This window comes from Netta rufina (assembly GCF_964035555.1).
Source record: "Netta rufina genome assembly, chromosome: 1".
Taxonomy (NCBI): Eukaryota; Metazoa; Chordata; class Aves; order Anseriformes; family Anatidae; genus Netta; species Netta rufina.
Window position 1 is genome coordinate 124,962,867 of NC_140123.1, and position 15,565 is coordinate 124,978,431.

The following is a 15,565-nucleotide window of genomic DNA, read 5'->3' on the forward strand; positions in this document are numbered from 1 at the left end:
GTTTTTGGTTCCACCTCTGCTGTGTGGGGCAATGCAAAGGGTCCTGAACTGGAGCCATGCAAACTGGTTTCAGTAGCAGCAGTACTGAAACACCCCGGCCCAATTCCTGGGCTAACACCATCATGGTGCTTGCATACTCTGAACTAGGAGCTGTGTGGCATCATGAGGTGTTAAATATCTAAATACCTGCACTTTCAGGACACAGCACAAATCTGCAGGCTTATTCAGAGGGAGCTTGGAAATCTTCCTCCTGTTGCAAAGTGCAAGGATGTGCTGTGCATTTCTGGTACACAGAGAAACAGCCCAGTGTACGGGGAGGAAGGAGGCCCAAGGAGATGCTCCAACCTAGTGTTGATTATTTTCACATCATGCAAAGTCAAAGCTAAATGTATAATTCTTGCACCTATTTGTGTACTTTGCACTCTGAACAGCATGAGCAGGACTCGTCACATTTTCTGCATAAGATGCTGGTACATGTGTGCATGTGCGTGTGCTCTAGGGAGGCCAGGGCTGTACAATATTCTTTGCAGCAAAGACTTTGGGGGGCTCATTACAGAGTTAGCTAATGACAGCACATGGTGAGTTAGGGATAGTGTAACTTACTGCACTAACGATGAGTGCAAAAAGGGGCTTCTGAAGTTAGAAAAATAGCCATTAGGATCTTTTTAAAGCATTCTCCTTTTTTATTTTATTTTTTACCATCTCTCTTTTAAGATCAAATAAACAAGGAAATGGAAATGCTAAAATGTTTTCAGGGAAAAATCAACATACTGATAACCATTCCTCCCTGCTTCCTCCAAAACATTCTTGCATCATGACTGCCTTGCATTTTGTGTCTCAGTCCTAGAAATTGGAAATCAGAGATGACAGCAGCCAAATCTTTTCCCCTACTGATGGGAAGGTTTATTGCATTCTTGGTAAAGATCCTTGCATCTGTGAATAATAACAAAAGAAGCAGTAATAATTTTGTCACGTTTCTACTATAACAAACCACAAAAGGATGTCCCACAGCATACTCACTCTTTCTCCCCTCCTATCTCCTTGTCTGCCTTTCAGTACACACCAGGATCTCGTTGCCCTGCTGGTGTAAGCCCTCTGTTCCAGAAGACTTGCACTTTCCCATCTCAGTCTCCCCAGAAAGAGCAGAAGGGAGCTGCAGAGCGATAAAAATTTATGTTTTCATCAAACCGGGCCAAGGAGAATGGGGGTCCCGCACCCAAAAGAATGAAGACCCGACAGAACAAGGACTCGGTACATGGGGTGGGAGAGGGAGCTGGGACCCCAGCAGGAGCAGTGGGGTGGGACTGAGGCTCACAGCAAAGACAGTGACCCTGAGTTTGGTGTGGTGGAGTCCCAAGGCCAAGGGTCCGGGGCTTTGGGAGGCTAGGAGACGGGGCGGGAGTGGAGCAAGGTGCAAAGCGGGACTGATCTGATCATCCCTCCCTAGATGTCAATGCGGAGTGGACGGAAGAAAGAGACTCCAGGGCCCCGAGAGGAGCTCAGGACACGGGGTCGAGCTTCCCCCGGTGGCGTCAGCACCTCCAGCAGTGATGGCAAAGCTGAGAAGTCCCGACAAGCGACAAAGGTAGTATAAGCTGGGAGGCGAGCCTGGGGGGGATCCAGCCATATGGACCATATGGGATCTACTATACAGCCCATGCTGGGTTAGCTACCTGCAATGGGTGGAGCCTTTTTGTCCTCAGCACCCTGCACTTCCCGATATTTCCTACGAACCAGTTTTCAGTCTCACCTGCTCTTTTTAGTACTGATTTCTGCCTTTCTCTGGCTCACTGCTGCATCCTACTATGCCCCTCTGTCTGCTAAGCTCTGCAGTACAGGCGTGGTGGTGGCTGTGTCTCTCCTGCTGTGGGCTGGGAAGCCCTGGCAGGGTGGGAAGTCTTCCTGTGGCCCTCCCACCTCCCTGTTCTCCTGCTCTCCCTTACAGAAAGGCCGGGTGGAGGAATCCTGCACCCCCAAAGGCAGCAAGCAGGGGCGAACGGAAGAGATCTCGGAGAGCGAGGGGGAGGACAGCAATGCTCCCAAAAAGACCAAAACCGAGGTGAGTTCTGACTGCAGTGGTTACTGGCACATCCTGGGCCCTACCTGTGCTGCTCACGCCCGCCTAGCTTGAGATTCTGGCTGCTGGGGAGCCCTGGCACCTCGGGTTTTGCTCTACAGGCAGAGCCTAAGCGACATGTGGCTGCAGAAAAGCCACCAAAAGTGATAACCAAGCAGATGGAAATTCTCTTTCTTTATTTAGCCTTGTCTGAGGGGAACTGCTGTGTGCCCTGCCTCTGTGGCAGGAGCTGGGTCACCCACTGGCTCTGCATGCAGCTTTCTGTCAGGTTGGACTCTACCTCTATTGCTCCTGCAGAACAATGCAAACCACAGATGCTCCAGGGGGTGTTGTACCAGCCCCAAAATGTGCAAAATCTGCCCAGCCCTGCGCTATGTGTAGTTAAAGCAGGGCTTTCCTGAAAGGCCAGCGCTGGGCTGAGTCAGTGATCGGGCAGCTGGAGGAAGCCTCAGCTCATGTAGGGAACTGGAGCGGGGAACTGGAAGCACAGAAGAGCTGGTAAGGAGTGAGGCAGAGAGAGGACATGCTCAGGGGGGAAACGGGAACAGGTCTCCTTGCCGAGGAAGGGAGGTGATGAGGAAAGCCGTGCATGAAGGGGAAGAGCCACTGTGGGTCTAGGGGCTGCGTGTGTGCTGCTTTGTGCCACCTGCTGGTAGCACCAGGCTGTGCCTTGGCCAATGGCCCATTCCCAGTGGTGCTGGGACCTTTTATATGTGTTAATTCTCAGCCTCATCTCTAACACTTACCTGCACCTCCGAATATAAGTCACGCATCAACTCCTCCTCAGGTGTGTGGTCTGGGAGACCGCCTAACTTCTGCTTCCTCCTTCTGCTTCAGGAGCTACCCTGTCCTCCATCCCCGTCCGATGTTGACAGCCTCGATGGCCACAGCTTCAACGACGAGATGAGCAGCGACCCGCGGGACATCGACCAGGATAACAGGAGCACCTCGCCCAGCGTCTACAGCCCCGGCAGCGTGGAGAATGACTCCGACTCCTCCTCCGTGCTGTCCCAGGGGCCGTCGCACTCCTACCACCACCCTCCGCTCTTCCCCCAGAGCCCTCCGGTTGCACCCCCTCCCGACAACCTGGCCCGGCCACCTGAGCCTGGCTTTGGTCTCCCAGGCGAGGTCCACCCCCAGGGCCCCCCTGTGGGCCCCTACCACCCCCAGCTGGAGGGCCAGGCCTCCCGAATTTTCCAGGCTCAAGCCCCACAGACACCCACCTCCTCCTCCTCTGCGGTTGCAGCCTCTTCTGCCCCCTCTTCTTCCTCTTCCTCCTCCTCTTCTTCCTCCTCCTCTTCCTCCTCCTCCACCCACGCTCCTCTCTACCCCACGGCCAACGTGGTTCAGGTTGGGGCCAAAATAGCCAGCGGCGCAGGTGGGCTCTCAGCACCAGGGGGTCGCGAGCAGACCCTTGGCACCAAGCACAACCCGCCGCCCACCACCCCCATCTCGCTGGCCTCGGTGGCTGGGGGGCTGCCCCCTCAGAAGACATCCCCGGTCAACCCCCCGGCTGCCCCCCCGGCCTCGGCGCCTTCCTTCCCCCACGTCTCTGCCAACCTGCCACCCCCGCCGGCCCTGCGCCCCCTCAACAACGTGGGGGCCGCCTCCAGCTCCCCGGGGATGGCGGGGCAGGCTCTGAGCGGGCACCTCCCGTCGCCCCACGGCATGGGGCAGGACAAGGCGCAGCCCCTGGCCCCCTCGCGCTACCCCTACGCCCCTCCACCTCTGCCAACCTCCAGCTCCTCCGCCCAGTACCCTCAGCCCTCCCCAGCCCAGCCCCTGCCCAGTTACACAGCCTCCTACGGGCACTCCTTCCCCCCGCCCAGTGGTCTCTCGGTGTCCAGCCAGCCCCCCAAATACACGCAGCCCTCCCTGCCCTCCCAGCCTGTCTGGAGCCAGGGGCCGCCCCCCTACAGCCGCCCCCTGGGCAATGCCAGCTCCCACCCCGCTGCCTCCTTCCCCAGTCAGTCTCCCCATCACCAGCAGCCGCCCCAGCAGCACCACCACGGCCACGGGAGCGGCGGGGGGGTCTCCCCAGCAGCAGCGGCGGCCCCCCCGCCATCCTCGGGGGGCTATCCCCACGCCCTGGAGTCCAGCAGCCATCACCCTTCTCATGCCACCTACGGGCTGCGCCTCTACCCTCCCCATAGCCAGGCCACTTATAGCCAGGCTCCCTCTGCCACCGCTCCTTCCTCCTCCTCCTCCTCTTCCTCCTCTTCTTCCTCCTCCTCCTCTTCCTCCTCCTCTTCCTCCACCTCTTCCCAGGGCAGCTACCCCGCCATGTGCACTCACCCCCAGGGGCAGAGCCCTGCCACCTACACCTTCCCCCCGCCGCCGCCCCCCTCCCCAGCCCACGGGGCTGGCCCTCCGGTCACCTCCGCGGCCACCACCCTCTCCACCGTCATCGCCACCATGGCCTCCCCCTCCACGGCCCCCTACAAGACCATCTCACCCCCAGTGCCCCCCTCAGCCGTGGCCCCATACGGGAAGCGGGCGGCTTCCCCCGTCCCCACCTTCCAACCCCCTGCACCCTACAAGCCAGGCTCTCCCCCAGCCTCCTCGGCTGCCCCTTTCCGGGCAGCGACCCCTCCGGGCTACCGTGTGGCCTCCTCCCCCGTGGCTGGCGGCTACAAAGCCCCCTCGCCAGCCCCTCCTGGCCCACCGCTGGCGGGGACCATGGCTGCCCCAGCCCCCCCGCCACCCCCGCTGCCGCTCAGTGCTGCCCAGATCAAGCAGGAGCCGTCGGAGGAGTACGAGCCCCCGGAGAGCCCCGTGCCACCCGCTCGCAGCCCATCGCCGCCCCCCAAGGTGGTGGACGTGCCGAGTCACGCCAGCCAGTCGGCCAGGTGGGGACAGCGGGGTCCCCATCCCTGTCCCCATGCCCTGTCCCCCTGCCATAGCCACACGCTTCCCTTCTGGTTCCCAGGTTCAACAAGCACCTGGACCGCGGCTTCAACTCCTGCTCCCGCACGGACCTGTACTTCGTGCCCCTGGACGGCTCCAAGCTGGCCAAGAAGAGGGCGGACTTGGTGGAGAAAGTGCGGAGAGAGGCCGAGCAGAAGGCGCGGGAGGAGAAGGAGCGGGAGCGCGAGCGGGAGCGAGAGAAGGAACGGGAGCGGGAGAAGGAGCGGGAGCTGGAGAGGAGCGTGGTAGGTGTGGGGGCAAAACCCACGCTCGAGGACGCCCTTGCTGGCTCCCTGCTGGGACCCTGACGTTGTTTCTCTGCTGTCTTGCAGAAGATGGCCCAGGAGGGCCGGCCGGTGGAGTGCTCGTCCCTCGGTCCCGTCCCGCACCGCCCCTCCTTTGAGCAGGGCAGCGCCGTCGCCACCGTGCCGCCCTACTTGGGCCCCGACACCCCGGCGCTCCGCACGCTCAGCGAGTACGCCCGGCCCCACGTCATGTCCCCCAGCAACCGCAACCACCCCTTCTACGTGCCGCTGGGCGCCGTCGACCCGGGCCTGCTGGGCTACAACGTGCCGGCCATCTACAGCAGCGACCCGGCCACGCGGGAGCGAGAGCTGAGGGAGAGGGAAGCCCGCGAGCGGGACCTGCGGGACCGCGACCTGCGCGAGCGCCTCAAGCCTGGGTTTGAGGTCAAGCCGGCCGAGCTGGAGCAGCTCCACGCCGTGCCGGCTGCCGCCATGGATCCCTTCCCACGCCACGGCGGGCTGAGTCTGCAGACGGCCCCCGGCCTTCATCCCGCTTTTCCCTTCCACCCAGGGCTGGGCCACTTGGAGCGGGAGAGGCTGGCGCTGGCAGCCGGCCCGACCCTGCGCCCCGACATGTCCTACGCCGAGCGGCTGGCGGCCGAGCGGCAGCATGCCGAGCGGGTGGCCGCCCTCAGCAACGACCCGCTGGCCCGGCTGCAGATGCTCAACGTGACGCCCCATCACCATCAGCATTCCCACATCCACTCCCACCTCCACCTCCACCAGCAGGATGCCATACACGCAGGTAAGGGCCACCTCTTCAGCCAGGAAGGGTCAACTTCATGGTCATTTGGCCTCCTCCACACTCCCATCCCGCCAAAGACACCGACCTCAGAAGTGAGGTGTAGTCCCATTTCCTCGTCCTACGGGGCAGTGGGGCAAAAGCAGTTTAGTGATGCAAATCTCACGGAAACAAAGTCCAGACTATAATATAAAAGAGTGCTGTGCCTGCTGAGGTACTGGGAGATGGCAGTGGGGTCTGGTAGCTGAGTCACAGGCACCCATGCTCATCGTCCACAACTACGCGGAGGTGGCAACAGGTACAAATTAATGGCCTGGCAGCGAGTCCAAAACACTAGAAAGAGTAGGGTTTTTTTTATATAATAGGATTTTGCTTTTGGGTGCAGACTTGCAGGTCACTGCAGCACTGGCTCTAGGGATCGGTGTTTCTCCCTGAGGAGTACGGGGACAGAGCTATGCCAGACTGCTTCGTGTGAAATTCAGTGCAGGCAAAAGGAGATGTTACTGCATTGCCTGGCGCTGAAGTCATTCATTCCACCCCTAACACAAAACGACCATCTCCACGTCTGTTTCATTGTTGCGCCTTCCCTGTGTGGCTTACAAAGCATGGGACAATTGATTTCTGATGTCTTTCCTTCCCAGCCTCAGCCTCTGTTCACCCTCTTATTGACCCACTTGCCTCGGGATCGCATCTCACTCGGATACCGTACCCAGCTGGAACCATCCCCAACCCTCTCCTCCCTCACCCCCTACATGAGAACGAAGTGCTGCGCCACCAGCTTTTCGGTAAGAGTGCTGGTGGGGTCTGCTGGTCTCCTTGGAAGAGCATCAGCAGAGCTCCAAGGGGCAGGGTGGTCTCGAGGGGGTTGTGAGACCCAGCGAAGGTTTATTATAGAGAGACAGAGCTCTGGGATGGCGTAGGACAGGCGTGCAGTATCAGGGGATGAGTGAGTCCTGTACATTGGCAGGGCTGGAAGATTAAGAGCTTGGACTGAGCTGTGGGACCATGGGCAAGGACGGGGCTGTTCCATTAACTTGTTCGTTCTCTCCTTTGTGGTTGCAGCTGCACCCTACAGGGACCTGCCGGGGTCTCTCTCTGCGCCCATGTCAGCAGCACACCAGCTCCAGGCCATGCACGCGCAGTCAGCCGAGCTGCAGCGCCTGGCCCTGGAGCAGCAGCAGTGGCTGCACGCCCACCACCCTCTGCACGGAGTGCCGCTCCCCACGCAGGAGGATTACTACAGGTGCGTGACCCGCTCACACAACGCTCTTTGCTCACATCCTAATGCTGGCCAGCCTTGGCCTGAGGAGGGCAGAAGAGGGGAACGTGGCCCTGACCCTCCCTGGTGGGTGGGTGGCTCCAGCATGGCCCCACGCTGGGTGCAGGGGTTGCTTGCTATGGGGCACAGCCCCCTAAGGGAGGTCGCTGTTGGATAGAGGTTGTTGTGGGGTTGCAGCTCCCATCCTCAGCAGGGGGGAAACCAGCACGTTTCACACGTGATAATACAATTGTGAATTATACCTGTGCCAAAATACCAAATGTTCATTTTGGCATGCTTTTACCAAGATGAGACATTCACGAGTGCACAGGGAAGCATGTTGGGAGAGAAATGCAGTGTTTTATGTTTTGGGTAGCACCTCTTACGTTAAAGATTTGCAGGGTTTTCCAAATCTGCACTGTCATGCAGGACTAGGCTAGCAAAAGGCAGTGCACAATACTACGTCTTTTCTCCCCGTGTCTTGTCTCTCATAATCACTTTGTTCGTCTTTCTCCTAGTCACCTGAAGAAAGAAAGTGACAAACCCCTTTAAATGGACTCCTAGTGTCAACACGACATCCTCATGTCTTTCTCTGAAGAGGAGCAATCAATCAGCCAAATCCCGGGGGAGGGGAAGCTGCGGAGTTACACATCTTGATCCTACCAGGCAGCAGACTGCAAGAGAGGATGGGACCAAAGTGGAGGATGGCATCCTGGGAGCAGAGAGTGGAGAAAAGGAAACAGGGAGGGATCGAAACGCCAGCAACCAACACAAAGTGACTGGCACGTGATTTCGGCACGGCTCTGAAGTGACTGAAACCAGCGTCGTGAAGAGCCCCAAAAGGCAAGGACTGGTGTGAATTCGAGATTGCAGCAGCTCCATCCTGTGTTTCGAGGGAAGTTACGTTAAGCAAAAAGCGCAGCGCATTGCAGGACCTCACGTTCACGATACAAAACCCAGCAGAGCCTTTTTTCAAGACGCCTCCTCCCCCCCCAAACACACACTTTACATGTAAGATACTGCTTCGTGAGACAGAGAAACAAAGCGGAACTTTCCCAGCCTGGCTTCCACATCTCCCACATCCCTTCAGATGCAACCACGGCGTTACCGGACCCTCTCCAAAACCGGCTTCTCTTGCCTGGTGCCAAGGCGCTGGTCCCGGCCAGCTGGGTGCAAAGCACCCCCAGACTTGCCTGCGAGGTGGCGGCGCCTCGAGGGGACGCGTGGGGCCACGAGGTGCGAAGCACCGCCGGCCTCCCCGAGCAGCCACCCCCCCATGGACCTTCCAGCCCCACCGGGAGCGCCGATGGGGGGCCGCCAGCTCGCACCCCAGGGCCACGGCGACCCCCTTGCCCCTCGCCCCCTTTCTCCTCGGTGTACTTTAAGTCATGCACATCCTGTTATAGACGTGGCAGTTTTATGTAGCAACTTGTGACCCCCCCCTCCTCCCCAATCCCTGTTATCCCCCCCCGCCCCGCGTGCGTGTCCCACCTCACGGTTGTATAACCCGAGCGGCCCCCTATATATATATATATATATATATTTACTTATCCATTAAACGGAAGGAGAAAACCACCCGGCAGCAGCACAGCTCTGCAAACGCGCCCGCACCACCACCACCACCACCACCACCACCACCACCACCACCCCACCCTGCACACTCCTGATACCCCCCCCTCCCCAATAACCACATTCTAATAATTTATATATAAAAAATATATATATGAAGCTCTTAAAAAAGCAAACAGATGAGCAAAAAAAACCAAAAAAGCAAAAAAAAACCCTTCGGGAAGCAGCCTGCGTTGTGTTCATTTATCGCTGCCGGGGGCCAGCAGCGCCCCCCCCCTCCCCCATCCCCTCGCCCCCTCCCCTCCCCACTCGCCCCCCCCCCCCCCCCCCCGGGACCGCGCCGCCGTCAGGCCCCGCCCACCGCCGCCGGGGGGCGGGTCTGCGCGAAGCCACGCCCCGCGCCCCGCTCCAGCCAATCGCGGCGCTCGCCTCGACACACCCGCCGCCGCTGCGCCAATCGGGAGAGCGCAATTTGCATACGGCCGGTGCGGCGCTGCGGGGCCCCGTTTCGCCGAGCTGCGGCCGCTGCGGCGGGGACCGAGCGGTGCCAGGCACGGGGGGGAGCACGGGGAGCCTCCTGAGGGACACCCCACGGGAATCTTTTTCCTCACCGTGACGTGGCGGCGGGTGGGCCCGGTATGGGCGCGGCGCAGGCGGAGGGCTCCACAGTGATTTCAGCTCTTTTAGTATTTGTCCAGCAGGTTTCCCGCGCGCGGGAAGCCGCCCCTGGCGGTGCAATGACAGGGCGGGGCTGCGCATGCGCAGCAGCGTGCGATAGAGGGGGTAGGGAAGGGGCAAGATGGCGGCGTCCGCGCAGGGCCCGGCCGCGCCGCTGAGCGCTGAGCAGGCGAAGGGTGAGGGGGAGCGGGGGGGGGCCGCGGGCCATGCGGCGCGGCTGGTGCCGGTGCTGAGCCCGCCCCGTGTGCCCGCAGTGGTGCTGGGCGAGGTGCTGAAGGCCTTCGGGGCGCCCGAGAACGCGCAGCGCATGGAGGAGGCGCGGGACAACGCCTGCAACGACATGGGCAAGATGCTGCAGTTCCTGCTGCCCGTGGCCACGCAGATCCAGCAGGACGTGATCAAAGCCTACGGCTTCAGCAGCGACGGCGAAGGTGGGTGCGGTGCGGGGCTCCCCGCCCGGGCTCAGCCCTGCCCTGTGCCCGCTGCCCAGCCCGCTCCCTTTGCAGGGGTCCTCAAGTTCGCCCGGCTGATCAAGTCCTACGAGTCGCAGGACCCGGAGATCGCCAGCATGTCCGGCAAGCTCAAGGCCATGTTCCTGCCGCCCATGACCCTGCCGCCGCACGGCGCCGGCACCGGCGGAGTGGCCGCCTCGTGAAACCTGGAGCTCCGCCGGCCCCGGTGGTCTGCGGTGCTCCGAGCGGGGATGTCTTCACGTGGCCGGGGGCTGCTGGCCCGCCAGCCCCGCGGCACGGAGAGGTTGGACGAGGGAGGTGTTGATCTGAACGGAATCGGCTTTGTTGTGCATGGTTGTTTGTCTGTTTGTGAATAAAAAACGTCTTGAAAATGCCCTTAGTGGTTTATGAATGGACATGAGCTGATCCTCGGGTACAGATCCCGCTCCCTGACGCAGGGGCAGGTAGAGTGATGCTCGCTCCTTCTGGAGTTTCATCTGATGAAACCTGAGCTACTGTTACAAGGGGCTGCTGTGCACCAAGTTATGCAGGAATGCAGCTGCTACTGCAAACCTTAGTATGAAAGCACAAGGCTCGGTATCTCAGTGACTGAATTTTTTAAACGTCATTTGAGAGATGCTGAGCCTCATCTGGAATCAGAACGTCCTGAGTTCAAAGGGACCCACAAGGGTCATTGAGCGCAACTCCTGGCTCCACAGAGGGCCACACAAAACTCAAACCATGTGCCTAGGGGTGTTGTCCAAACACTTGTTGAAGATCAACCAGCTTGCTGCTATCACCGCTGCCCTGGGCAGCCTGTCCCAGTGCCCAAGCACCCTCTGGGTGCAGACCCTTTCCCTAACCCCCAGCCTGACCCTCCCCTGTCCCAGCTCCATGCCGTCCCCTCAGGTCCTGTCGCTGTCCCCAGAGAGCAGAGCTCAGCGCCTGCCCCTCCGCTCCCCTCGTGAGGGAGCTGCTGGCCACCAGGAGGCCTCCCCTCAGCCTGCTCCAGGCAGAATAAGCCAAGTGACCTTAGCCCTAACTCGTACTGCCTCCCCTCCAGACACGTTCCTGTCTCCACAGCCCTCCTTTGGACACTCTGATAGTTTCACGTCCTTCCTCTCTTGTGGCACCCAAAGCTGAGCACAGCACTCACGGTGAGGCTGCACCAGCACAGAGCAGAGCCGCACAATCCCTTTCCTCAGCCAGCCAGCAAAGCCATGCCTGATGTACCCCGGGGTGCTGTTGGCCCTTTTGGCTGCCGGGGCACACTTGATTCATGCTCAACTTGTTGCCAAAACCCCAGATCCCTTTCCATGGGGCTGATCTCCGGGCTCTCCTCCCCCACTCTGTGTGTATAGCCACTGTTGCCTCATCCCAGGTGCAGTATCCAGCACTTGCTGTTGCTAAATTTCATAGGGTTGTTGATAGCCTAGCCCTCTGATTTGCCAAAATCTCCCTGCAAGAGCAAGCGTTTATAAAAGTGCTCCTTGAAACGTGCCAGGTAACGCGGTCCCGAGCACAACGTGGTGCTGCTCAGCGCGCGGTTGCAGCCAGACCGCTGTCACCAACAGGTCAGTACCGCTAACTCTCACGTGCTCCTACCAGAAGCTTCTGTGGCTGTATTGCTCTTTTCCGCCTGATTGTGTGATCAAAGGTGTTAGACCTAAAGATAAAAATAGCAGCAGGATGTTGCAAGGACTGGCAGCAGGGAGGGATCAGAACAACGCGAATACTGTACATGTATAACCGTGTGCTGCACTTTCTGGGACTGAAGAGAGGGAAAGGCAGAGGGGCAGGTTCTCTCCCCTGTGAAGTTTTCTGCCTTTCCACCTCCCAGATGAAGGGGCACCGGATGCATCTGAGCATTTGTAGCCACCTGGCTTGTGTGCCTGTTTCCCCTGGGCGTGCTGCAGCCTTTGGGAAGGGCTGGTGGTGAAGAAGCCCGGGAGCCAGGTGTGAGAGCGGCGTTGGGTTTTGCACTCTGTGCCTTTTGGTTACAAACCATGTAGGAATGTAGCCAGCGAGGGCGTGAACCTAGCGGATAGGAGGCAGGAAGAGCAGTCAGGCCCTTCCGTCACTACCTACCTCCCCCCCCCAAGTTTGGTTTTGGCCTTCCCCCACCCCTCTAATTATTTATTAACTACAGCCCAGGAAGCGTTTTGCAAATGGTGAAAATTAAGCCCTCCGCCCAAGGCCTGCGTTTCACCTAGCCTGGAGCTACCACCTCCCTCAGCCTGCCCAGAAACAGGCAGGGCTCAGGGCTGAGCCTGTGCGGGCCAGACACAGGTGAGTCACAGGATGCACCGCACACCCAGGGCACTGCCAGCTGCTCCTGCCCCAGCCCTGGAATGAGCTGCTCTGAGCATCCAGCCATGTTGTGAGGGTGTGAGGTCACCCCCTGCTACTTCCAGTCTTGCTTTTTTTCTTCTTCTTTTTTTTTTTTTTTTTTTTTTTTTTTTTTCAGTAGGACGCCCTGGCTAAGGGCTGTGGTTCTTCCTCCACCAGCTGCTGTTAATTCCCCGTCAGCGGGGACCTGCGAGTCACGGGCCTGATGCCATCCTGTGGGTGAGTGCTGCGTGTGCTACTTAGAGCAAGGAAACAGAGCTGGTAGGAAAAACTAAACTGCTGGCAGCAGGAATCAAGCACAGAAGGGAAAAAATACTGTAAAAAAAGAGCTGGAGGACTGGAATTGTAGCATTTTAGATTGCTGTTACTGTTGCTCATCCTTGCTTTGATAAAGAAAGAGCAGTCTGTGATGCCCAGTTCACTGCAGTTATTCTGTGAGCCCTGAAGCTGCAGCACCTCAGGATGGTTTTGTACAGAGGGAGGTGAGGTGGCTGGCTTTTTTAATCCTGGTGACTTTTGTTTTGCTACAGTCTTTATGGAACAGCAGGACAGGAAAAACTTTGCCATCAGTATAAATGGGTGCTCTGCCCTGGGGGCTGTAGTGGCGTGGTGTAAGGAAATGGGATTCTCATTAGTCCATGGGTAGAATCTGTTAGTCCTGTGGCCCCATGGCCTGGCAGAGCACAGGGCTTGGGCAGGTTACAGGGCGATGGTCCGTATGCCCACTGACCAGCACCAGCTGGCCTTTACTTGGCACTAACACTAACAACTGTCACAGATGCCATTCCCCCAAACGTGAGAGTGGAGCAGACCAATTAAGTCAATATCTGGGCAAGAGGTAACAGAGAAAGCAATGAGTAAGATATCAAAGAAGGAATCAACATCTGCTTTCGTGAAGGCAAATCCTGTCTTGCAGAACTAGATGTTTTGAGGAACTTAGCAAGCTTGCGGACAAGGGAGGAAGGTCTTTCCAAAACAGAATTTGACAAGATTTTCTCATGTCAGTCTAAACAGAGCTGAAGCTATGGTATAAAAGAGAAGCTGATGCTTTTCTTGAGTGAATAATTTATAGAAAATAGGAAATGGAAGGTGGGAATAAATGTTTGGTTTTTACAGCAAAGGGAAGTTATCAATGGTGACATGTAAGGGTCTGAGCTGAACCATGTGCTGTTCAGCATATTTCCAAATGACCAAATAGAGCTTGAATAGTGAGGTGAAAAAAATAACCCTCCAGCATGTTGACTGCCACCACTCAGCATGGTGTCATTGGCAAATTTGTTGAGGGTGCACTCAATCCCACTTTTTTTTTTGTCCATGTTGCCAATATGGACAAAGACATTAAGCAGCACTGGTCTCAATACCAGCCCCTGGGAAATGCCACTCATCACTGGTCTCCACGCGGTCATTGAGCCATTGACCACAACTCTTTGATCGCGACTATCCTTGCTCTCTACAACTTTCAACACCAGTTGCTCTTCCTTTATCCACCAATGCCATAACCCCATTGTAGAAGGCCACCAAATTTCTCAGGCATGGTTTGCTCTCGTGGAGAAAAATAGCTCAAAAGTTATATGTAAAACATCTGTGAACTACTTGTAACCTCCCTGGAGCAAGACTGTCACCGTCGAGTCCATGCAAATGTTTGCTTTATGCGTGGTTGTGGTGAATGATGGCAGAAATCATCGTTGTGTCTTTGTATGCTTATGTCTCAGCAGTATTTTGAACACTGTGCAGTTTTGGGTCACCTTTTGCCCTCATCTCCAAAACAATACAACAGAGTTGGAAACATCTCAAAGAGGGACGACAGAAATGATCAGAAGCGCAGGATAGCTCTGTATGGAGGCCATCTAAACAGGGTTGGATTGTTCAGCTTGGGGAACAGCTGAGCAAGGATACAGAAGTTAGAGGTCTATAAAATAATGAGCAGCTTGGGTGGGGTGAGTATGAATTAGGAGTTGGTCATTGATTTATTATTCTTTACAACAACCGTGTGTTAATAAAAATGGGCAGGAAACAGGTTATAAGCAAGCCAAAGGAGATGTTGGTCCTGAGGCTTAGCAGTGGAACTCATTGCTCAGTTTCTTATGGACTTGACAGTTGACTACGGTAGCTGCACATAGAGGCTTAGGGAGCATGCGAGGGTGGGATGACGATGACAATGATGATGGTGCTGACCTCTGTGCGTAACCTCTCCTTCTACTCTTCTTTTGACAGCCATTTTGACCTCTAGATGGCCTAGTCCAAGCCCTTGCTCACAGCAGAGCTGTCTCAAATGTTAGTTATATCAGGTTGTTCTGAGCCTTTTTCAGGTTAGTCTTGCACATCTTAGGGAGTGGAGATTCTTCAGCCTCTCTGGACACGCGTGGCAATTGCTGAACCACCCCTTGTGTATGTGCTTTTTTTCCTGATACCTGATCAGAACTTCCCTTTATGCAAGTTAAGCCTCTTGCCTCTTTTCCTCTTGCTGTGTCCCACAGAGCAGAATTTGGCTCCATCATCTCTAAAACCTCCACTCTCCTTTTAGATATTCTTAGACTGCTATTTAAATCCCTTTATTAGCCATCTTTTCTCTAGGTTGAACAAACCTTGCTCTCAGCCACTGAGCTCCTCACTGCCTTAATGGCCCCGTGCTGGATTGTGCCTGTTTTTGGTGTCCTTTTTACAGCAGTCCAGATGTATGTACCTCTTAGTTAGCCCCTTTGTTTATCCTTCCTTCTAAACTTGTGCGTTTACTAGCTGTGGCTTTGCTCCACAAAGAATTTACATGATGAGGTTCTACCATCTGTGTTGGACTAAAAGCCAAGCAACATCACAAGAGAAGCCTCTTTGCTCAAACCTCTTGACCTGTTAATTACATTATGGAGTCTGTTGCATGCTCTGACCATTCCAGAGGGCAACCTGGAAGATACCAAGCAATTGTTTCTCTGCTGTGATATTTCCCTACCTTACCAGCTGGAGCTTCTCCTTGGTAGTTTTTAATTAGTTACCTTGGTGTCTTTGGTCTGGTTGGCCAAGGGAAGCCAGTAGGTGTAATCTTTTTGGATTTCAGCAAACGCCTTTGATACCATCCCTCACAGTATCCTTCTGGACAAAATGTCCAGAATACAGATAGAAAAATACGTAATACAGTTATATATTAATAGGGTTATAATTAATAGGGTTTCATTAGGTGGGTAGCCAGTTGGTAGTGGGGTTCCCCAGGGCTCCATTTTGGAACCAGTTCTCTTC

At 56.6% G+C, this 15,565-nt stretch overlaps 2 protein-coding genes across 2 annotated transcripts; both read left to right on the top strand.

The window, feature by feature from the left end:
- Positions 1 to 1,209: 1,209 nt before the first annotated feature.
- Positions 1,210 to 7,922, top strand: ATN1 (atrophin 1). Its single transcript, XM_084295475.1, has 9 exons — positions 1,210 to 1,251; positions 1,448 to 1,585; positions 1,946 to 2,059; positions 2,915 to 4,926; positions 5,007 to 5,229; positions 5,317 to 6,034; positions 6,673 to 6,816; positions 7,094 to 7,274; positions 7,808 to 7,922. Exons 1-9 carry the CDS (start codon positions 1,225 to 1,227, stop codon positions 7,839 to 7,841), a joined length of 3,591 nt encoding a protein of 1,196 aa, XP_084151601.1. The 5' UTR covers positions 1,210 to 1,224; the 3' UTR covers positions 7,842 to 7,922.
- Positions 7,923 to 9,633: 1,711 nt separating this feature from the next.
- LOC311222243 (protein C10) lies at positions 9,634 to 10,383 on the top strand. The gene is made up of 3 exons (XM_084306425.1): positions 9,634 to 9,712; positions 9,791 to 9,967; positions 10,043 to 10,383. The coding sequence occupies exons 1-3, from the start codon at positions 9,658 to 9,660 to the stop codon at positions 10,189 to 10,191; spliced, it is 381 nt and encodes a 126-aa protein (XP_084162551.1). The 5' UTR covers positions 9,634 to 9,657; the 3' UTR covers positions 10,192 to 10,383.
- Positions 10,384 to 15,565: the final 5,182 nt, after the last annotated feature.

Bases quoted from the DNA above. Each gene is read 5' to 3' on its own strand.
- ATN1 (XM_084295475.1), top strand. From the start codon at position 1,225: ATGAAGACCCGACAGAACAAGGACTCG. The intron at 1,252-1,447 runs GTACATGGGGTG...ATCCCTCCCTAG, and splicing joins CCCGACAGAACAAGGACTCG to ATGTCAATGCGGAGTGGACG. The intron at 7,275-7,807 runs GTGCGTGACCCG...TCTTTCTCCTAG, and splicing joins ACGCAGGAGGATTACTACAG to TCACCTGAAGAAAGAAAGTG.
- LOC311222243 (XM_084306425.1), top strand. From the start codon at position 9,658: ATGGCGGCGTCCGCGCAGGGCCCGGCCGCGCCGCTGAGCGCTGAGCAG. The intron at 9,713-9,790 runs GTGAGGGGGAGC...GTGTGCCCGCAG, and splicing joins GAGCGCTGAGCAGGCGAAGG to TGGTGCTGGGCGAGGTGCTG. The intron at 9,968-10,042 runs GTGGGTGCGGTG...CTCCCTTTGCAG, and splicing joins CTTCAGCAGCGACGGCGAAG to GGGTCCTCAAGTTCGCCCGG.